Raw genomic sequence first — 24,748 nt, 5'->3', positions numbered from 1 at the left:
TCCACAAAAGAGATTTCTATTTGAATCACAGGATATATGGACCATGTGAGGGCAAATGAGCATCGTTATTTGATGACTGTTAATCAAGTGTCTAATTGTACTTCAATCAGTCATACATGGGTAAACTTCAACAAATTTAGCAATCAGAAACAAGTTTATGGTCAAATTTTAGTAAAAGAAAAAAAACAGTGGTCACATTAAGCAACAGGAAGCAATACAGGAAAATTTTTCCCTGAAGTTTCAACATGAGACTACTTGATTGTATAAATGCCATATTTCATATATGGCTTTTGTTACATGGAGTAAATAAAAGGATAACAAAGCAAATTAAAGGATGAGACCAACAATTAGGTTGAACAATGTGAAACTGGTAAAGCTAACGTTCTTCTAAGTCAAGAACTGTTGAATAATACAATTTCATAGGGATCAATCTCATATATAAGATAGCTGTTTATCTAACCTTTTAATGCTGTTCTTTTTCTTAAATGTCTTTTAAGAAATACATATTTAACTCTCTTTTAGACACATATATATGTATTGAACATATATATATACACACACACACACACACACACACAAAAAGAAAAAATACATATATTTTAAAGACTCAGTATGAAGATAAATGCCTCCATCAGGGATTTCATTTACTTCAGAGCCCACAGCTGCCTCCTTCCACAGACCGTTGCCCTCTGCTGAGAAGGGGGTCCAAATACTGAGTTCCTTGACCCTCTATGCACACGGAGGTCCACAGCCAGTGATGACAGATGAGGGGTATCCAAGGGCAGCTCCTTTGCCTCAAGGGTGGATGACCTTGCAATTTATGGTCCAGAGCCCTCTCCCTGTGAACTAGGCTATGGCTAGACTGTCTGAGATCATTCTTTCTCTTCTCCCTGCCCTTCCCAATCATGATATACACTCTCCCTTACGGGATGCTTTTGTGGAGAACCACATCCTCAGCAGATCACAAACTCCGAACCCCTATCTCAGGCTCCACTGCTAAGGAAACTGGTCTAAGACACCATGCAATGGGGATGGGGCAGGTGGCAGCTGAGTGCTGTGAAACGCAGAGGGCTCATTTTTCCTTAGTGTCTCCATCTGAATAAGGTCCAAATGAATGCCTACAACATAGAAACATGGTTCATCAATTCTAAGGGGCTGGTATGTTATTTTACAAGAGTTGTGAAATGAATCTTTCTCCAAATATACTTTTCTTTGCTAAGAATTCCATCCAACCTGCCTTCTACTGCACATCTCTTTCGAATCAGCAAATTATTTTCATGGTGATTTTATTAAAAGTGTTATAATAAAAACCTTCAGCTAGGTATCAGCACATGAGTTTATAGAGAGAGAGAGAGATAAATGGATTATTCTTCATTTCCTGAAAGAAATGTACAAGTCAATTTCTTGTGACTATATTAAGTACATTTTTAAGTGATAACTGACAATGAGATAACCCAACACACGTCTGGTTTTAAATGCCAGCCTGTCGTTAGGCTTCTATAGTGTTGAGTTGTTCTTTCGGCCCTCTAGTGGAGAACCTAGCAAAATACTGACTGATTAATACTTTCTTTTTCAGAACCACCAACAACTCATTGGCATTCTTTGTTTTAATGTTAAAAGTCCAATTAATTTGCATTTAGCCATTTTAAACAGGACATTCTTTATGAACATATTATACGAATTAATCCATTTCAAAGACAATTTGGCACAGGCCAACAGGTTTTAGTTTCCTGAAAAATATCAAAACATTAAAAACCAATTTCGAGTTTATAGAGCTTTTCCTCCTATTCCACCCACCTCAAAGGTTTTCTCTTCTACAGAATCTTAATAGTTATCCAATTCCCATTAACTCCAAAAGTTGTCAGAGAAATTTTAGAATTGAGCAACACGGTTTATCTTCCTGATGATAGAAAATAAATTACCTTCGTTTATTCAGACAGAAGGATTTCTAATTATGTAGAAAGAACACAAACAGACGTTATTAATGGGGAGGATAAAAAGAGGTTTTGCTTCCAAAAGTCAAGGTGACTTTTTCACTGAGGTAGCTATGGCTACTGCTACTGCTGCTGCTAAGTCGCTTCAGTCGTGTCCGACTCTGTGCGACCCCATAGACGGCAGCCCACCAGGCTCCCCCATCCATGGGACTCTCCAGGCAAGAACACTGGAGTGGGTTGCCATTTCCTACCTCAGTGAATTTTTGTCAGTTTTAGGAAAACAGCGGCTCTCTCAGCCTTTAACTTTGGAACTGTGGCTGCCTAAGAAGGTTGGAGCCTGGGATAAAATATGAAAAGTGTACGTGGTTGATGATGAACCCAGCCTCAAGCAATCACTCACGCCAACCCACGGGTGTGTCACACAGCCATCTTTAGCCCTCAGTTTCCTCATCCAGAAACTGAAAGAAGTGAGGAGGTCTTGATGGTTACTTAGTTCCTGTCCTGACATCTACATCCTGCCATCTAACTAAAAGAAAGCCTGTGGTTCCAGAGCAGAGGCATCCAAGAACATGGTAATGCGGCTTCTCTGACAGATTATTGTGTGTGTGTGTGTGGTGGTGGGGGCGGGGGGGGGGGGGTGGAAATTCCTTAAGAAAAACTAGTCAAGTACCAGCTGTTAAGCTAATTCTGTGGAATCCTGTACACGTCATTTACACTTTCTGAGCCTTGGTTTTTCATATGTAAAATAAAGGGGATAAAATCTACTTTACGATTGTTTTGAAATTTAAATAAAATACTGTCTATAAGGGAAGCAGCCTATACGCTATGTTTTGTAAATATCAGTTCCTTTCACAGAGAATCTTGGAGACGCCTCATCTCACAAGTTCAGATGAGCCCCCCGCACAGGAGGCAGAGCTGTCTGGCAGTATTACCTCTTGCTAACTTCAAACCATACTTCTGATTCCAGCTGTTTCCTCAACACTCTGGGCTGCTTTCATTTTCTCAAGTTTTCCCTATTTCTTTTCTTTCCCACCTGGAAACCATCCCCACACTGTTCCCTCTGCTTGGATGTCCAGATTGGACCCAATTTTCTTTATGAACCTTAGATGAAAAATCATTCCTCACTAAATATTCCCCGATTCATCAGACGGGATCAGGACCACTGTTCTATGCACTCGTAACTACTTGTCATCTGTGTGGCCGCTGTCACGATGATCATTTATAATGATTTTTTTTTTTTTTGCTTATTTGTTTAATTTCTGTGTTTCCCCAAATAGAAAAGAGGTACCTGACAAAGGCCCTTGCTTCCCAATGCATGAGCAGCACAGACACACTGCTTTGCAAATAAGAGCTACTCAATATATCTTTATGAAATGAATATAGTACACTTTGTTAACTGCCAGACTCGAGGGTTCTCAGACTTTGTGTTATAATAAAAAAAATTTCAAGTTTTATGCTCTTTGTTATTCTTGGGGAATTAGGCTAGAAGTTGGACAAGGATTTTGTAACCTTGAACCCAATCACATAACTTAGGGTTCATTTTCTCCTTCTAAAGCTATGCCCAATTGTAAACTACTTATCTCAAAGGAATGCTGCTTTATTCTTGAAATGTATTCATAAAAGATTTTTTACATCTTTAGATCTAAATATTTAGAGCTTACATTAGAAAAGCAAGTTTTTATTTCAAAGCCCCTTCAGTCTTTGAATCAGTTGGTAAAAGACAGAATTACTTTAATTTTTCCCTTCTCCAGCTGAGCCATAATCTGCTTTAATTTCTGTTGATTGATTTCTGTTAAAATATCAAAAGAAACTTCAGGGGAAAAAATCTCATTTCAGTGGAGCTACTAAAATATTTAATGCATGTTGGAAATATGCCTTTAATATTAATATTTTAAATTATTGAATTTCTATAGATTTCCAGGGTCAGTTCTCTGAGTAGCTATGTAATGATTATGCCAGTTAAGATATTCTCAATCCCATGGTAAAAATATACATTTTACTAATGAATTAAATTCGAAAATTAAGATATAGGAGATGAAACTGGGGAAAAAGAAACAAATGAGAAAAGTCAACCTTTATAGGGTGAAATATCCAAGAGGAAAGAAGGGATAGTCGTATCTGGGAAGAAGGCTAAAGCCTGTGCCCCTGACTCATCCTGTATGTAAAAGTTTCTTTCCTTCCTTTGTCTTCCTATCTCATTCACACTCCTGTGCCAACCCCCCAATAATCCATAATACGAGAACAAAAGTCAACAGAATCTAATGGCCCCAAAGAGTTGACAATTACAATTGGTTTTTTTTCCCCCTCCTATTTCTAATACTGTACACTTCTTATTCATAATCCATCTTCTAGGTAAATTCTTCACTATTCTATTAATAATAGACATCTCACCCTTGGCTTATTGTAAGTGGAGTGATCCTTTACCTAAAGAAGGCAAATAATGGATGGAATTGAGCTGAAAACACCTCCATTTTGCTCATTGAAGTCTCACTTTTTCATCACAGACAAGTTATATTTCCTTTTTATTCTTAATCTACAATATCAGCAGCAGCTGCTTGGAAAACAGCCTAATAAAGATGGATCAGTAAATATTCTTTTAACATATCATAAGGAAAAAATACATTTCAAGTAAAATGCTTCATCTTTCTTAGCAAAAATGTAATGCTAATATAAAGCATTGCTATATTTTAAAATCTCTTTTTATGAAAAAGGCACTTTAATTTCTTAAAAGAATTAAATTATAAAAAACTGCATGTTGGCAGTTGTGGTATTTTTTTTCAAAGAGAAATGACTTTTAATAATTGAAGTAGCACACTGGGAAAAAATATGTGTACCTGGGATTCAATAAGTCCAAGAATACTGGATATATAACCACTCAATCCAACTGTAAATGTTACAAGCTCATGGGGACAATTTTGACTAAGAACTCAACATTACCTTTTACAACCTACTCTAATTAGAAGAAAATTCTGTGACTTATGTTAGTATATACACTATTTAACAGTTGTGTTTCCTTTAACTTACTAGAGGTTATGAGAAAAAATCCATTATAATCAAACACTTGCAAAAATGTCAGTATAAACAGGTTTTCTTTCTAAAGTTATTTTTCATATTGAAGTTCATTTTCTTGTTGAATCATTACAGAATTTAAAAAGCAAAAGAGGAAAATGTTGCTTATCATAGAAGAAGCATAAAATTTTCAATGGAGCAGAAACTTTAAGATCACTCAATTCAGTGGAAGTTCTGAGTTTAGAAGTTTCAACTGAGTCCCATTAATCTACATTTTTCTAAGCTCTTCAGGTAATTCCAATACAATCAGCCAAGGTGATCTCTGAGAGCAAAAGTTTTGGAACCAATCCCAATACCGTATTATCACAGCTAAGAAAAAAAGAAACCCACAGGAAAAGAGCGAAGCATGTGGCACAATAGCATCTATATAAATTTAATTATAAATACACAAAATAATAATGCAATTTTGAAAGAAAATATACTAGCAACAATAGTGTAGTTGCCAAGGGGAAGAAGGAAAGCAAAGTGAAAAATTAAAATGAGACAGAATACATATGTGAATAAATTTGGAAGGATAAAAGTACCGAATAGATTGTAATAAAAGGAAAAAGTCAATTTTAGATGAGAGTAATGTCCTACTAACTACACTGATGGATTGTTTCTTTACTCCAGCACCAGAATTCTACAAACAATAGGCAGCACGGTGAAAACATATAAAACTGTGTACTTAAGGTGAAATGTGAAAGCCGCATGTATTGGTTGATCATGGTAACAATTCTAAGCTAGAGATTCTATTTTTATTGCTATTTTATAGGTAAGAAACTAAAGGACACGTTTGAATTACTTTTCCAAATATAAGCATAAAGCAATTCATTTATTCAACAAGATTGTCAGCAACCGATGTCTTCATTACAGAGTCTGAAGACAATCTTAAGCTGGTTTTCATTGTAAGTGCACCCACTGATCTGGAATGGGCAATGGCAACCCACTCCAGTACTCTTGTCTGGAAAATCCCATGGACAGAGGAGCCTGGTAGGCTGCAGTCCATTGGATCATGAAGAGTCGGACATGACTGAGTGACTTCCCTTTCACTTTTCACTTTCATGCATTGGAGAAGGAAATGGCAACCCACTCCAGTGTTCTTGCCTGGAGAATCCCAGGGACAGCAGAGCCTGGTGGGTTGCCATCTATGGGGTCGCACAGAGTTGGACATGACTGAAGTGACTTAGCAGCAGCAGAAGCACACTCACTGATCAAGTCAAGGCACTTCTGCTAATGAGAAGGCTCAGTAAAAATAACTGAAATCACACCACTTTAAAAATATTTATTATTGACTAAAATGGTTTGTTACATTAATATACCTGTAAAATATTGACTTTCGAAAAACTTTTTAAAATGAAATATTTTTTTTAAATGGAAAACACATCAGTATGCTTTAAAAATAAAAAAGATGAATGTTTATCCCACAGAGAAGTTAATGCCTTCTTGTCTCTGTGGGAAACCTTTAAGTCTAGCCATGGTGTCAGCAGCCCAGGGGTCTGACGCAGGAGAGAGAGTGGGAGTGGTCATGACCTTGGGGAGACAGGAGTGAGTAGTGAGGTCTTAAAGTTCCCTGCCCCAGAGCTGAACCTGGGAAGCCTGGGTGAAAACCAGGAATCCTAACCACTAGTCCACCAGGGAAGAGTGGCTGGAATAGAGCCACTCTGGCTCTTGTCCCTCTTGAAAATAAGACTTCAAGGATACAGAGCTGTAAAAACAGGCACAAAGCTGATGATGAGAGGCACAGCTCAGTCATCTCTGCATGGGAGGACATGCTGAGAAGCAGTTTATTTATTTAAGACAGAGGCGAGGCAGAAACACACACCCAGAGAAGAGTGCGGGCGTCCTCCTGAATAAGGAGGGAGAAGAAGATACTTACATCATCATTTATCTGTCACTTATATCAGGCAGTTCCTCCTGGCCCTTGTTTTCCCCTAGCCAATCATCCTGCTTCATTTCCCACATCTGACCTGGTCCAGGGCCCTCTTGGACAAGCAAGTGCATCCTTTAGCCAAGATGGATTCCCCAGCAGGGGGTCGCTGGGAGATTCACAGTGCCTATTATGGAAGAGCAGCCCCTCTTTTTTTGACCCCCAAGGAACTTTTCCGCACATGTGCAGTCAGGGAAGTCTCCTTGACCCTAAGAATGACAGATGTGGTCATCTTATCTCTTTACTCCAGCAGAGCTCAGCTCCTGCCATGAACTTTTTCCTTGAAGCATCCAGGGAAAACAAATCTCCAATGTACTCAGTTTGATAAATTCTAGCTGCTCAGCCATGGAGCCAATCTACCTCCCACCTCAGTCATGGCTGGGAAGAGTATTCTGGACAGGAAGAAAAGAGGTAGAAGATGAATAACTCTCTCCTGCTCAGAAGGGAAAGCTATAGTGGTAGAAAGGATACGCCAGAGATAAGCACTGGAATATTCAAATTGAAAGTGCTGGAACCAGCCCTTGCATAGAAAATACAAAACAGAATTTAACAGCAGAGGAACCTATGGGAGGGCATGTATGTAAACAAATCAGCTATACTTAGTCCTCCAGGGACAAAACCAGACCAGAAATAACATGGAAAGTGGTTACAAAAAAGGCTCAAAAACTTCAGTTTTTACAAAACTGAAGGTGAAATAAAATGGCTGGATAGTCACACAGGCAGCCCCCTAAATAATCTAATTTTTAAAAATGACAGAAGATATCCTCAGAATGCCTGTGAATTTTCTCCTGGGGCTTCAAAGCTGTCTCTCTGTCTATAAAAATCTTATTCTTCCTTGTAAAATCTCTCCAGCTTTCCCTGTAAATAGAGCCTTCCAGAGTAGGAAATCCCAGCCTTCCTCCTGCCAGCAGATGAGAAAAGCCATCTGATGGTGACGGCTTAGTTCTGTCTCCTCCCAGCTCTAATCATCGCTGGCATGCGTTTGCTTATTGCTGGTGTAGACTGGCAGAGCAGAGACTCTGGGGAAACAAAGATGAGAAAGAACATCCTGTCAACACAGCCTATGGTTGTGGTAAATGAAAGGTCAAAAACGTAGTTGGGATAAGAAAAGAGGAAAAAGCGCACAAGGCTGAGAACTTCAGCTGGAATATGAAAGTGGGCCACAAGAGTTGGAATCCTGGGTTGACTTAAAATGCCTGTGAGAGTGGAAGAGAGAATAAATGAGGCAGAGGCTGGAAAACAGATGTTTGGGAGAGCAATAAGCTTTCCACAGATGCACGTTAGAGGTATGTAGGTTTTCTCACCTGAGGGTCAAGAAGGTAGCTGAGACCCCAGGGCAGTGCGTCAGTGGGCCCAGAGAAGAGGAGTCTTTCTAAATGAACTGAATTCTCACAAATAGAGGGTGGACAGCATTAGACCTAAACATAAAAGATGTGCTGTGAGTGGGTCGTTTTTAGCTTTGCAGATAAACATGTTTAAATGCATTGCAAGATGGAGGGTAAAATGGCCAAATGAGTCTAGATGAGAGACAATTTTAAAACTGACTAGCAGGTCACAACAGAATTTTAGAGAGTAGGCAAATTCACAAATACAGACTCTTGCAGAGTTCCTACGGCAAAGGAGGCAAGAACAGGAGAGGAGAATATGTGGAGGCTCTAAGCTGATGGTTCTGAGATGAGCAGGTTCCACGTCTACCTGCTCCTAGCATGTAACTAACAATGTTTTCCAATGCATGCTATAGAGATTCAGGAGTACTGACCTAGAGCCAAGGAGGTCATGCTGTGCAGGTGAAGAAAGAAGGATGCAGTAATGCATTATTGGATTGATGGTCATGGACCAACAGGACTGCGGACACCCTGCAGATTCCAGCATCCATGTTCAGGTGCGGAGGATCAGAGGTCTCCTGCCTCCACATACCATTCCATTCAAGGCCCTCTGTAAGCTCACTGGAAACTGGTGGTAGCCCTCAAAAATGGTAGATCCTTAATTGATGTAAATTGTACTGAATGTACCCATAAACCTTTAAATTGACTCAGATTTAGCTTCTGCTTAAAATAGAAATGGGGCTTCCCTAGTGGCTTAGATGGTAAAGCGTCTGTCTGCAATGCAGGAGACCCAGGTTCGATCCCTGGGTTGGGAAGATCCCCTGGAGAAGGAAATGGCAGCCCACTCCAGTATTCTTGCCTAGAAAATCCCATGGACCACGGAGCCTGGTAGGTTACCACCCATGGGGTTGCAAAGAGTCGGACATGACTGAGCGACTTCACTTTTACTTTCACTAAAATAGAAATAATCTGAAATTTGTATTCAAACATCTTGTGCTCCTAGTGAATAAGTTGGGTCATTTTAGTATTTGTTCATCATTAGCACATATTTGTTGCTCTACCTATAATGTGAAAAATATCATATTAAGCATGTCGTGTCCTAGGTGGACACTAAAATAATCACAACAAATAAATACATGATAACCTTTAATATGCACGAGATACCTTGGCACAGGCAAAGGTTATAAAAACTGAAAGAAAAATATCACTTTGAGTGCTGATGCAGGGGGAAACTTCACAGAGGAGGAGGGATCATTTGATTAGGTCATGAAATTTGAAAATGATTTTCATAAGTAAGGTAAAAAGCAAGAAGGTATTTTTATATGGGGGGAATGAGTGGGCGAGTTGAATAGCAAGAAATTCCGAAGGCACACCTGGAGGAAAATAGCAGATTAGTTTAAGCAAAGTGGAATACTAATAAAGCGTAGTAAAAGATAAAAACATGACAGATATAAGAAGAATCCATGCAACTTGGTGAATGAGTAGCTATGACGACAAAGCAGAAGAAGCGTAATAGGTGAATCAGGTTTCAAGTCTGGGGGCTGAGCATTGTGGTATTGACAGAAGGAGGGAAGCCAGAACAGAACTGGTTTGAGGTGACATGAGATGATGAGTTTGAGGTGACAATATGACATCCTAGGGGAAATCACAAGTAAGCAGCTGAAGGTATAATTCTGGATCTCAAAGGAAAAACAGAATTGGAAATGTGGATTTGAGGATCATCAGTACAGCTAAGATCATCCCAGAAGTCTGTGAGTGGGTGAGTGTCACGTGAGGCAATTAGAGACAAGACACAGAGGAAGAAGAAGTGTCCACCAAGAAAATAAAGAAGGAACAGTAAGGGAGTTGAAATGTCCATATTACCCCAACAGCAGAGTGAGGTCAGAGATCCAAGAGTGAATAATTAACAGTGTCAACTGCGACAAGGGATAAAAGAGAAGACTCAGTTAAATTCAGCTGAGTTTGTTGACAAGCAGTTTACCCTTAAGAGAGAAATCGCAGTAGAATGATAAAGGTGAAAGACAAAATGTTTTCAAGAATGAATTAAAGAGTGAGTTTACAGAGGGGGATGAAAATAATGGCTACTGACCCCTTTGAGGGAAAGAAAGTCTTGAAATTACTAGGTTTGCAACGTCGTGAAAGAAAAGGATGGAAAAGTATTCATTTTAGTTTGTGTTTCGAAGTTTCTGCACTCAAAGAAGAGTCCATTGGAAAAAGAACAAATGGAAATGTAAGAATGTAATGGGACTGACAATTCAGGAAGAGCTGAGTCATTGGAAAAGACCCTGATGCTGGTAAAGACTGAAGGCAAAAGAAGAAGAGGGCAGCAGAGGATGAGATGGTGGGATAGGTCACTGACTCAATGGACATGAATCTGAGCAAACTCTAGGAGATGGGGAAGGACAGGGAAGCCTGGCGTGCTGCGGTCCGCAGATCACAAAGAGTCAGACGTGACTTAGCAACTGAACAACAGTTAGTAACAAGATCTAACTCTTACATGATCCTCATGTCCCAAGCACTATTCTAAATACTTTACACATACTAGCCCATCTTATCATAGTCTAATAAGGTAGGTACTCTTATTATCCTCACTTTATAGATAAATAAATGGAGACATTTGGAGGCTATATAATGTACCCAATATCACCACCTGGAAAGAATGGTGTCAAGAAATGAACTCGGATGGACTGATTGAAGACATTGCACACTTACCCACTGGGCTATGTTAGTTACAAGGGTTAAAGAAGGAAGTAAGAGTAATGACTCCCTTCATGAGGTGGAGGAAAGAGAGGACATACTGGTATAACCAAGATATAAAGGAAAGTGCCTGATCATCATCATATGTGATAGGATGTCATATAAGGTTCATCATATGAACTTATGAAAGTAGAAGAGATCAGGGATTAGTGTAAAGATTTAGGGCAAGAGAGGAGCACACACTACAGATGCAACAGAAGAATAAAACCTGTCAAACATTTTTCTGTAGCTACAGTTGATAAAGAAGCCCCAAAGATAGCTATGTAAGGTCAAGTTCAGTGTGGATCTCTGGGGCAGGGGTGGGAAGGTTTGAGTTTGGAGATAAACCTAGCAGGTAAGGCTGAAAGTGAAGCCTGGGAAGGATGTTAGGATATTGAAGAGAAGTTAATTTAAATGACTATGTTTTACAATTCCAGACAAGTTATTTCATTTAGTACACTGTTGGCCATTACAAGTTTAGTAAACACAAAGGTCAAATTGAATAATCCATACATTTTAATAAGAGCAATTAAAATATCAGACTAAGCAACTGAATATTCCATCAAGAAATGTTAACATTATTATTTCAGATGTGAATGTTTCTTTATTCAATATCAATAAATCTCAGACATTGAAAGACAAAATCTATTGCGAAGTTTTTATAAAATGAAAATAGTTGTCCAGCCTCAAATGGCTGTGATATATTTTTCTTCACAGGCAGACCAGGAAAAGGCTAAAACATGGATGAAATACTGACTTTATCTTTGCTGAATGTCTCCAGGAAACACTACCAAAATGTCAAAGAAAGAACTATTTGGAGCAATTGATATTTATAAAATACAATTATAATCCTATGATGCTCATCGATGACATTATAAGAAAATGGTGTGTTATCAAAATATTAACTCTAATAGCTAAATGAATTTCATAGATGTTGGCTAGTATTAAAATAGGGAGAATTTAAAGCAATATAAAATCTTTTAAAAATACTATACTCTCCATGAAATACTTTTTCTAGACCAAGAGTTAGAAGCAACCAAAGGTCATACAAATGCTATCCTGAACTTAGCCTAAAAATACTTTGTTTGCAGAAAATGATTACTTTTTAAAAATTTGCTACTTTTTCCATAAATTTTTAAAGTTGATATGTTGTATTTTCATTTTTTGTTTAGTTCAAGAAATTTTCTTTCTCTTTCTCTTGTTTTTTTAGCCACATGGCATGCAGGATCTTAGTTCCCCAACCAGGGATTGAACTTGCTCTCCCTGCAAAGGAAGCTCAAATCCTCAACCACAGGACTGCCAGGGGAGTCCCAGAAATGAATACTTTAAAAATTTAATTCAGGGTTAACCATTCAATCATGATAAATGCTATTAAATATAAAAAGCAAAATTTTCCTCATAATTGTGCTCACTTTTTGGATGATCTTTTGGTGTTTAGATTGGATTGATGAACAGTTGCTTTTTTTTAATTCTTTAGGATTCAAGGAATATTACTCAACTGCATACACTCTGGAACATATGGTCTTGATTGATTTCCAAGTATAGAGGTATATTTCATTAAATATAGAGATTTTGCAAAAACAAATACTTTAAAACAAGATTTTGAATTTAAAAATGATTTAACTGGTGATTGATTTTGACTAGTCAATTCTTTTAGAAAAGTTTCTAAATCTGAGAGCCTATGCTAGCCAGGACGTCCTTATGGTGATGCTCAGAAGAGCAAAGAATGCTTATACATAAGCCTCTTGTGCTACTGACCGCTTGCTTCTAATAGAATATTCATGATTACATTCCAAAGCCAACTATAAAATTTTTGCTTTGTTAAAAATATATTTTAGGTACTGAACGCCTCATTATTTGTTACATGTCTCACCACCATACATTATAAGGCAAATAGATTCATTTTAAAATAAAATATCAATATTCTGTTACAGATATCCATAGAAATTCTAAGTATTCCATTGCACACTGACTACAATTATAAATGCTTCCTCATCAAGGCACTGTCATTTTGAGACGTTTTTAAGAACTTTGAACTGAGACTAGAAGATAAATTTATAATGGCCTCTTGTCAGGCTTTGAAGCATGTCTTGGGATTTCCACTTTGGGATCACAGCATGAAACAATAAGCAATGCAAATCAGGAAATGACTCTGAAAGGAAACAAATACTTCATACTTTCCCAAGGTTAATTATTATCTTTTTGTAAGGACATGTGCCTTCCCACAAATATTTAATATTCTTAATATACTTCAATATTTGTAATATATGTTTTCTCCACATTTAAAAGTTAAGCATGGGGCATTCTCACCTTATTATATGCGTTGTAACTAAACAAGGTGTGAGAATTCTCCTGTTCATCACTCAAGGAGAAGGAGGACAAGTGGCTGAAGGGTCCGGGGGTAAGACCGTCAGCATGCGGGCGGGTCTGTGGTCGCAGTAGGGACTTAGCAGGAGGATGGAGTCTAGTCTGATATAAAGGATGGAGAGAAACAGGCTTGGGAGGGGCAGGCACATCCTGGGAAGAAGAAAGGCATAAAGAGGATGTTAGTGGGCAAAAGTCATGCTTACTGGAAACTGAGTCTAAGTACTATTGATGCTGGGCTTCCCTGGTGGCTCAGATGGTAAAGAGTTGGCCTGAAATGCAGGAGACCTGGATTCGATCCCTGGGTTGGGAAAATCAACTGGAGAAGGGAATGGCTACCTATTCCAGTATTTTTGCCTAGGAAATCCCTTGGACAGAGGAGCCTGGCCAGCTACAGTCCATGGGGTCACAAAGAGTCAGACAAGACCAAGTGGCTAACACATACACACTATGGACGCTGCATCAGAATATTTTACTAGCAGGAAGTAAATCTCTCCTTACACTTTGGATCCTCACAAGACTTCTGCTTTTACAGTGCATTGTCTGTCTCTTCCAGTAATTTCTGTAGGTTGCCCACCTCCAGCCTCTCCTGCAGAACTGAACTAGTATCTGCAGTGACTCCTGATGGGACCACATTTGTTTAAGGACAGAACTCATCCCAAAGGCAGGAAGATGGGACTAAAGTCTCTAATGAAGAGGTAAGAGTGGAATTTAACTTAAAAGTACTTGTGATTTGGTCTGGAAGAAACAGGGGGAGGAAAGTGGGAGGGCATCATAGAGAATATCAACTTATGATTTAAGCCATAGGGCCATGAGTTTCTGGGTTGGGCTGAGTATGAGGAAGAAATCAGAGAGAGGTGAGTCTAGAAAAAATGAACGGAGATGTTCATTCCAGGAAGTGTGTTATTTAGGGAAGAAACTGGAGAGCAAACAGATGAGCTCAACTGTAGAGGAGAGAGTCAATGAGGTTTTAACCAAAGAGGGTCTTTCCACCCCTGGAAAGGGATGCCTGTGGAAGTCGTGAAGGAAATAAGAACTAGTAGATGAGACCTTCAATTATGTGAAAGGAGCAAAAAAAAAAACCATCCTGGGGGGAAGTCTCGAGCTTACAAAGAAAACTCAAAAGAAGGGCCTATATACATAGTTATCATAAAAGAAAAGGGTTATTATTTTGCAGATCTTTTTTAGGCACCTCTTATATTCCTGAAATTTTTACTGTAAGATAATAAATTGACAGTGATTATCCTACAATAAAATTCCTTAGGGCATAAACCTTATAAAATGAAATCTGTTTTATTCACTTTTGTAACCTCAGCATCAAGCATAATGCCTTAATGGAGCAGATGTTCAATGCAATAATGACTAAATTTTCCAAAGAATATGATATATTCAAAGAGGTCAAGAATGCATTCAATTATTTCATTATTTTTCTGTTCTATTAGCAATAAATGAATGTATTTGGCTGTGTGAAATGGAAATTTAGTACAAAATAATGCACATTACTCAAAATGACAGTTAAACAGGAAAATTCAACTTTTGAAACTATTCAATTAATATTATTTTCTGTTAGCCAAATTGATTTTGTCAAAATCATGATTGATTAAGTCCTAATTTGTTTTCTAAAATTTATGCTGAATCTGTTTGTTGTATCAGAAGATGCCTCCTGCAATGGGGTCAAACTTACTTTAAAAAACTTCAAAACATACTTTAAAAATATTTAAGCAAGTTAATCACCCTGATACCAAAACCAGACAAAGACAACACAAAAAAATAAAACTACAGGACAATATTACTGATTAACATAGATGTAAAATCCTCAACAAAATTTTGGCAAACAGAATTCAGCAACACATCAAAAAGTTCATACAGCATGATCAAGTTGGGTTTATTCCAGGGATGCAAGAATTCTTCAATATATGCAAATCAATCTATGTGATACACTGTATTAACAAATTGAAAGATAAAAACCATATGATCATCTCAATAGATGCAGAAAAAGCCTTTGACAAAATTCAGCACCTATTTATGATTAAAACTCTTCAAAAAATGAGATGGAAGGAGCCAACCTCAACATAGTAAAGGCCATATATGATAAGCCTACAGCAAACATTATTCTCAATGGTGAAAAACTGAAAGTATTCACCCTAATATTAGAACAAGACAAGGGTGTCCACTTTTGCCACTATTATTCAACATAGTTCTGGAAGTCCTAGGTACAGCAATCAGAGAAGAAAAAGAAATATAAGGAATCCAGATTGAAAAAGAAGAAGTAAAGCTCTCACTTGTTTGCAGATGACAGATACTGTACACAGAAAACCCTAAAGATAGTATCAGAAAATTACTAGAGCTAATCAGTGAAGGTAGCAAGGTTGCAGCATACAAAATCAATATACAGAAATCACTTTCATTTCTATATACTAACAATGAAAAATCAGAAAGAGATATTAGGGAATCAATCCCATTCACCATTGCAACAAAAAGAATTAAATATCTAGGAATAAACTTACCTAAGGAGATAAAAGAACTGTACACAGAAAATTATAAGACACTAATGAAAGAAATCAAAGACAACATAAACAGATGGAGAGATACTCCATGTTCCTGGGTAGGAAGAATCAATATTGTGAAAATGACTATACTGCCAAATGCAATCTACAGATTCAATGTGATCCTATCAAATTACCAATAGCATTTTTCACAGAAGTAGAACAAAAAAATCTCACAATTCATATGGAAACACAAAAGCCCTGAATAGCCAAAGTACTCTTGAGAAAGAAGTCTGGAGCTTGAGGAATCAACCTTCCTGACTTCAGATTATACTACAAAGCTACAGTCATCAAGACAATATGGTACAGACACAAAAACAGAAATATAGACCAGTGGAACAAGATAGAAAGCCCAGAAATAAATCCATGAGCCTATGGGTACCTTATTTTTGACAAAGGAGGCAAGAATATACAATGGGGCAAAGAAAGCCTCTTCAATAAATGGTGCTGGGAAACCTGGACAGCTACACATAAAAGAATGAAATGAGATCACTTCCTAACACCTATACAAAGATAAACTCAAAATGGATTAAAGACCAAAATGTAAGACCAGAAACTAGAAAACTCTTAGAGGAAAACATAGGCAGAACACTTGATGACATAAATCAAAGCAAGATCCTCTATGACCTACCTCCTAGAGTAACGGAAATAAAAACAAAAGTAAACAAGTGAGACTTGATTAAACTTAAAAGCTTTTGCACAGCAAAAGAAACTTAATATAAGCAAGGTGAAACGACAACCCTCAGAATGGGAGAAAAAAATAGCAAATGAAACAACTGACAAAGGATCAATTTCCAAAATATACAAGCAGCTCATACAACTCAATACCAGAAAAACAAACAACCCAATCAACAAGTGGGAAAAAGACCTAAACAGACATTTCTCCAAAGAAGACATACAGATGGCTAACAAACACATGAAAAGATGCTCAACATTGCTCATTATGGGAGAAATGCAAATCAAATCTACAATGAGATATCACCTCACACCAGTCAGAATGGCTTATTAGTTTCTGGTTTTTTACCTCATGTTTATTTTAAATATCAAGCAAATACAAATCTACATTTCACTTCACATATACAGACACATATACAGACTATAAGATACATTTATTAAAAAGAAGCAATCTATACACAGTGTTCTGAATTTTTTTTTTTCCATTTGACAACAGTTTGGGGACATTTCAGTACATGAAAGCTATGGATTCCCTATGAGCCACATTACTGAGTTATCTCACTGGTTATAACCACCATTCAGTGCTTCTCTTGGAAGTCCCAGGTATATAACCTAAAATGCCAAATCAACTAGGACTGTCATAAATTTGGCTCTTCTTTGCCAGTTTGTACAATTTTCAGGATTTTCTTTTGTCTAATCCCATTGGCTAATGCCTCTAACATTATTACTGTTAAATAACAGTCATGTTAATGTGCAATTTTAATGGGAGTCTTGTAGTATTTGCCCACTAAAGGTGGCTTTTAGATTAAAATGTATCCTAATTATGTTTTATTTCTCAATCAACTGTTTGATTGTTTTATCAACTAATTACATTCCTTAATTGATGTGAAAAGTGGTTAATATGAAAATTGAGTAGTAAGCACAAAGAATAATTGTGTAAGAAAAAGTCAGCATTGCTGTTGATTATTGACAGTACCTAGGAAAAGAGAAACTGCACAGGCTCTGGTTTATAGTCCAGGTTCAGCTTGTTTTCCTTGAAAGCTTTTTTTAATTAATTTATTTTAATGAAGTAGAGTTATAAATTTTCTTCCAAGGACTAGTTTAAGTATGTCTGATAAGTTATAATAGATGATTATCTCATTATCTTTTTTTCAGGTAGAAATTTTATATTTAATTTCTTTTTTAATCAAATAATTTGTTGAAAAGCAAATTTTTCAATATATAGATGACAGGGATTTTATGTTTTCTAAATCTGTTATTAATTTTATCAGAGAAATTTCTCTACTATTTTTTCTTGGCAATTAATATTTTTATTGAGGTATATTTTATTAACAGTGTTATACAAATTTTAGATGTACAACATTATGATTCACAATTTTTAAAGATTATTCTCCATTTACAGTTACTATATAATATTGGCTATATTTTGTTGCAGGATACAGTTGATCTACATGTATATTAATTCAATTTACTTAAGAGGATCTATCTTTATGTAGTTTCCTATATAATCTGTCATAACCTGAAAAGTGAGATCTTTATCACCAATATATTTTCACTTTTTCTCACCTTATGTCTCGCCTTTGCCTTATGAGTGTTGATCCTATATTCTGATGTTTAGATACCCTAATAACTGTATCTTCCATGTGATTTTTATCTTTTAGCATATAAAGGGGTCTTATTTGTCTTATTGGGAGAAGGCAATGGCACCCCACTCCAGTACTGTTGCCCGGAAAATCCCATGGATGGAGGAGCCTGGTGGGCTGCAGTCCATGGGGTCGCTAAGAGTCAGACACAGCTGAGTGACTTCACTTTCACTTTCCACTTTCATGCATTGGAGAAGGAAATGGCAACCCACTCCAGAGTTCTTGCCTGGAGAATCCCATGGATGGAAAAGCCTGGTAGGCTGCAGTCCATGGGGTCGCACAGAGTCGGACACAACTGAAGCGACTTGGCAGCATTTGTCTTATTTAAGGAAATTCTATTTAAGAGCCTCTTGATGAAAGTGGAAGAGGAGAATGGGAAAGCTGGCTCAAAACTCAACATTCAAAAAACTAAGAACATGGCATCTGGGCCCATTACTTAATGACAAATAGATGGGGAAAAAATGCAAACAGTGACAGACTTTATTTTCTTGGGCTCCAGAATCATTGTAGATAGTGATCGTAGCCATGAAATTAAAAGTCTTGCTCCTTGGAATAAAAGCTATGACAAGCCTAGACAACATATTAAAAAGCAGAGACATTACTTTACTGACAAAGGTCAGTATAGTCAAAGCTATGGTTTTTCCATTAGTCATGTATTGATGTGAGAGTTGGACCAAAAAGAAAGCTGAGCACTGAAGAACTGGTGCTTTTGAACTGGGTCGTTGGAGAAGATTCTTGAGAGTCCCTTGGACTGCAAGGAGATCAAACCAGTTAATCCTAAAGGAAATAAGTCCTGAATATTCATTGGAAGGACTGTGCTGAAGCTGAAGCCCCAATACTTTGGCCACCTGATGCAAAGAACTGACTCATTGGAAAAGACCCTGATGCTGGGAAAGATTGAAGGCGGAAGGAGAAGGGGACGACAGAGGATGAGATGGTTGGATGGCATCACTGACCCAATGGACATGAATTTGAGTAAGCTCTAGGAGTTGGTGATGGACAGGGAAGCCTGGCGTGCTGCAGTCCATGGGGTCACAAAAGTTGAACACAATTGAGCAATGAACTGAACTGAAGGAAATTTTGGCCAGGAGTCAACCTTCCCAATATGAAGATTATAATCTCTCCTCTTTTGGTTTGTAGCACCTAGAACAAAACTTTGTCATCCTCAACTCTTCTCATTCACTGGGTTTTACAGTCCCAGCTGTTGTTTGTTATCCAATCTGGCAGGCTTTTCTTTTCCCTTTATAAAAATTTTGTTTATCTCCACAGTAAATGAATTTTTCCTGGACTGTAAGTTTTTGCAAGAGGTTCATATGAGGAAGGGACAGTTACCTGGGATTGTCTTTGCGCTCCAAAGATACAGGGTTTGGGGTGTGAGTCTCTCTAGCCTTTATTTTTCCTTAAATAATGAAGACTGTCATCTGTATAGTATTTTATGTGGCAACTTATCTGTGTCCAGGCTGCCACAGAGAGAGCCTCCTACAAGTATGACTTACTCTGAGATTCACAGTATAGCCTCACCTCTTCTATGTCCCAGAACGAAATCAGGTCAGGTATCTTCTGTTACCAACACGTGCACCCATGCAAGGACACGTGGTTGGGGTTTGCACATTAAGGTGTATTCCACACATTCAAGAAGGGTGTTTACTGACTGTAATCTTACTCCATTTCCTCCCAAAACTCACATCTGCTCACACTCGGCACTGATCTCAGCGGCCTTTAGTTATCGCCTCACTGCTTTTTGTTTGTTTGTTTCTCCGCCTTTTTGCTTCCAGATGATATCAATGATAAAATGTGATTCATGGCTAACTTGATAGTGGTCATAGTCAAGAACCTCCTTTACAGCTTTGAAAAACACTCATAATGCATAGGACAAGACTGAAGTGACTTAGCAGCAGCATGCAGCAGAATAATGCATCATGAACTTTTTAAAACAGTTCGCCATAAGGAGATAACTTGAACAACTCTGGACGAGCCAGAATATTTTCTTGGTTCTTCTCTATCTCATTATTGTAAATCATGTAAATATCTTTTATATCCATATCCCTATATTCCTATTCCTATATATAGGAGTCTTAACTATATGCATAAAATCATATGCATATATGTAATATATATAGTGTGTATGTGTTTCTACATCTTCCTTTTCTCATAGCTTATCTATGAATATTTATATAATTTGCAACCTCATAACACAGTCCATTTTATATATATATACTCCATTGCTAATTATACCTTCACAGCTTTCTCGAACAATGATTTCATTAAAGGCACTTATTTTAGAAAATAAAATATATTCTGACTTAATTTTCCTTTAAGTATTTCATATTTAGAACACAAATGCTATAATGAGAATATTTTTATATTTATACTTTGATCCAGCTGCATAATAAAACTCCAATATAATGTAATTTGCTCATTACTTTTTCAAACATTCAGAGGTGTTTTCTATGCATCTTCTAAAGGCATCTGACACAAAGGAGTAAATTTCAGTTCATCATTCTTTTGTTTTCTATGTATCATATTTCAGTGTTTACTGCAGTAGGAAAAAATAAATGTATCCCCAATGAAATTGGATTTTTAATTTCTTCCTTTATTAAGGTTCCTCAGAAAAGATTTTGTCATTTACTTAAGGAAAACTTTAATACTTAGTGCCCCTTGCCTTTAAACAAGCAAGCTCTGGCAGTTGGTGATGGACAGGGAAGCCTGGCATTCTGCAGTCCATGGGGTCGCAAAGAGTCAGACACAACTGAGCGACTAAACTGAACTGAACTGCCTTTAAACATTCCTGAAAATTGCACAGCATCTCCAAGTCCTAGATGCCTACTTTGTAAATGCCTTACTAATTATGATGCCATAATACAATTATTATTTAAAATTCAAAGCAAAAAACTATAAGCTGAGGGCTAGGTATACTAATTACTTTGCCAACAAAGGTCCATCTAGTCAAGGCTATGGTTTTTCCTGTGGTCACGTATGGATGTGAGAGTTAGACTGCGAAGAAGGCTGAGCACCAAAGAATTGATGCTTTTGAACTGTGGTGTTGGAGAAGACTCTTGAGAGTCCCTTGGACTGCAAGGAGATCCAACCAGTCCATTCTGAAGGAGATCAACCCTGGGATTTCTTTGGAAGGAATGATGCTAAAGCTGAAACTCCAGTACTTTGGCCACCTCATGCGACGAGTTGACTCATTGGAAAAGACTCTGATGCTGGGAGGGATTGGGGGCAGGAGGAGAAGGGGACGGCAGAGGATGAGATGGCTGGATGGCATCACTGACTCGATGGACGTGAGTCTGAGTGAACTCCAGGAGTTGGAGATGGACAGGGAGGCCTGGCGTATTGCGATTCATGGGGTCGCAAGGAGTCGTACATGACTGAGTGACTGAACTGAACTGAGGTATGCTAATAATTAAATAGTTACAAAACAAAAACAAACTCAGACAGAGGACAGACTTGTGGTTTCCAAGGGAGAGGGGGTGGAGCAGGGATGGGCTGAGAGTTTAGGCTTAGCAGACACAAATTTTTATATATATCGAATCAATAAACAACAAGGTCCTACTGTTTATAGATTAGGGAACTATATTCAATACCCTATGAATGGAAAAAAATATGAAAAAGAATTTAGTGTATAACTGAATCACTTTGCAGTATTCCAGAAATTAATACAACATTGCAAATCAACTATACTTCAATAAAAGTTTAAAATGTAATGAAAGCAGATATAAAATCTTATTTCAAATATTAACATATATTAGGGAATCTAGAAAAATGGCATTGATGAATCTATTTGAAGGGCAGGAACAGAGATGCAGACATAGAGAACAAACTCGTGGACCCAGCGAAGGAAGGGAAGGATGGGACAAACTGAGAGACTAGTATTGACATAATCACTGGTGCTGCTGCTGCTGCTAAGTCGCTTCAGTCATGTCCGATTCTGTGTGACCCCATAGACGGCAGCCCACCAGGCCCCGCCGTCCCTGGGATTCTCCAGGCAAGAACACTGGAGTGGGTGTCATTTCCTTCTCCAATATATACACTACCATGTGTAAAACAGACAGCTAGTGGGAAGCTGCTGGATAACACAGTGAACCGCACCTGATGCTCGGTGACATCCTAGAGGGGTGGGATTGAGGGTGGGTGGGAGGAAGGCTCAAGAAGGAGGGAATATGTATATACTTATGGCTGATTTGTGCTGTTGAACAGCAGAAACCAACACAAGATTGTAAAGCAATTATCTTCCAATTAAAACTAAAAATTAAAAAAATTAATAATTTCAAATTTGGCCTCAGTTCAGTTCAGTTGCCCAGTCATGTCCAACTCTTTGCAACCCCATGAACCACAGCATGCCAGGCCTCCCTGTCCATCAACAGTTCCCGGAGTCCACCCAAATCCATGTCCATTGAGTCGGTGATGCCATCCAACCATCTCATCCTCTGTCATCCCTTTCTCCTCATGCCCTCAATCTTTCCCAGCATCAGGGTCTTTTCAAATGAGTCAGCTGTTTACATCAGGTGGCCAAAGTTTTGGAGTTTGAGCTTCAACATCAGTCCCTCCAATGAACACCCAGGACTGAGCTCCTTTAGGATGGACTGGTTGGATCTCCTTTCACAGAAGAACTGTACAAAAAAGATCTTCACGACCCAGATAATCATGATGTTGTGATCACTCACCTAGAACCAGACATCCTGGAATGTGAAGTCAAGTGGGCCTTAGGAAGCATCACTACGAACAAAGCTAGTGGAGGTGATGGAATTCCAGTTGAGCTATTTGAAATTTGGCCTACTTTTTGTAAAATTCCAGTAGGTTATCAGTGTTTATAACTTATATTTATGGCTGACAGCAGGCTTATCCTAGACCTAGGTGTTATATGACCTCTGGTCACTTCTTGTTGTTTCTTATTCATTTTCTATATCAATAGTGGTATATTCAATCTAGATTATTTTGCAGAAGTTATTAAAATAAAGGTATTTGCTTACTGTATGAAGAATATTTAAAAATAGTTGAAATGATAAATGTTGCATCCAGTTGGGCACACAAACTGTAATAAAAGCCAGCTGAGGACTTTCTGTCCATCGCACAAAGCTGGAGAGCCCTGACCCTTGCCTGGGAAACCTCACTTAGGATATACATGAGTTGCCAGTGTCCAACACTCAGTCCTACAAAAGAGACTAATGTAAAACCACATGCATCAACAAAGCTTAAAATCTTTCTTAGAGAACGAACTTATGATTGCCCGGGGGGAAAGAATGGTGGGGAGAGATAGTTGGGGAGTTTAGTATCGACATGTACACACTGCTATATTTAAAATGAATAACCAGCAAGGTCCTACTCTACAGCACAGAGAACTCTGCCCAGTGTTATGTGGCAGCCTGGATGGGAGGAGGGTTTGGGGGAAAATGGATACACGTATATTCACCTGAAACTATCATAACATTATTAATCAGCTATATACTTCAATACAGAAAAAAAAAAAGCTAAAAAAAAATCTTTCTTACTGTTTTTGGTAAGAAGCCAACTTTTACTGTAAATGCCTAGGTAGTGTATTTGTAGGCTTTGCAAATCATGTATTTTGTCACAATTACTCCTGCTATGATATCATGGAAGCAGCTTCGGATAATACATAAATGAATAGATGTGGCCGTATGCCACTGAAACTATATAGAAGTAGTAGTGGATCAGATCTGACGCATAGGCCATAGCTCCTAAATCTAAAGGTTTTTAAAAAACAGGCATTAATACAATATTTATTATGTCTGGCCTGCACCCCACCTCCCTTCCAGTGAATTATCTTGACGTTGGTACCTTTTTCTTTGGAGATCACTATTCTAGACGATTCCTGACAATGAACATCATTCTACTCTGATTTAGCATTAAATCGATGAATCTCATAAGGTTCTAGTGTTTGAGGGAAGAACGAGAACCCTAAAATTCTCTTGTCTATGTTTCTTTCAGCAAGATATGTAAACATAGTAATTTCCCATAAAATCCATACAGTGTTTTTCACTTACTTGAGAATTTTCTGTTTCAACATAAAAATACATAGAACAACTTTTTCAAAATAAGCTTTATTTAAGAGGTTGGTTTTTAAAAAGGAATTATGTTATAATATCCTGCAAAACTCCAAGAACACAAGAAGTTATGAAGCAAATAATATTTTTGTTCATTAGAGAAAAATTACCAAATATGCAGTGAATAAATTCATTTAGCTGCGTTTGTTAAAAGAACTACAGTGCCTGCAGAATTAGATACTGACAGAGGCATCCGAAAAATAATGCTATAGCAATACCTAATACATTCATCACTCTAGAAAAAGCCCACTTTCTATTTAGCATCAAGTCAAATTGTTCAACGGCAAAAGTTGTTTCCATTTATTTAACACCAAAGGGCATTGGAAGGCATATGGACTCTTCTCATTAAAGCTGGCACATCTGAGGCTTTTTTGTTCCATCTGGTTTTCAAAAGTTACTTCCTTTCTTGTTGTTTAGTAATGAAGGGTGAAAATCCACTTTCCCCTTGCTTCTGCTTCCCCTCGCACCCCCACATAGCT

At 37.8% G+C, this 24,748-nt stretch overlaps 1 protein-coding gene and 1 non-coding gene across 10 annotated transcripts in view; one reads left to right on the top strand and one right to left on the bottom strand.

The window, feature by feature from the left end:
- Positions 1–24,748, bottom strand: part of LOC102412913 (muscular LMNA interacting protein) — a 299,136-nt gene that overhangs the window by 25,166 nt on the left and 249,222 nt on the right. For all 9 annotated transcript variants that reach the window (XM_045163422.1, XM_045163421.1, XM_045163412.1 and 6 more), the window contains one exon: positions 13,284–13,490. In XM_045163422.1, the coding sequence (XP_045019357.1) occupies positions 13,284–13,490 (207 nt within the window). The remainder of the gene's footprint in view (positions 1–13,283; positions 13,491–24,748) is intronic.
- TRNAC-GCA lies at positions 8,981–9,052 on the top strand. The gene has a single exon. It is a non-coding gene; the product is annotated as a tRNA-Cys (tRNA).

Source organism: Bubalus bubalis, chromosome 2 (genome assembly GCF_019923935.1).
Source record: "Bubalus bubalis isolate 160015118507 breed Murrah chromosome 2, NDDB_SH_1, whole genome shotgun sequence".
NCBI lineage: Eukaryota > Metazoa > Chordata > Mammalia > Artiodactyla > Bovidae > Bubalus > Bubalus bubalis.
This window is presented reverse-complemented; position numbering and strand designations above follow the sequence as displayed.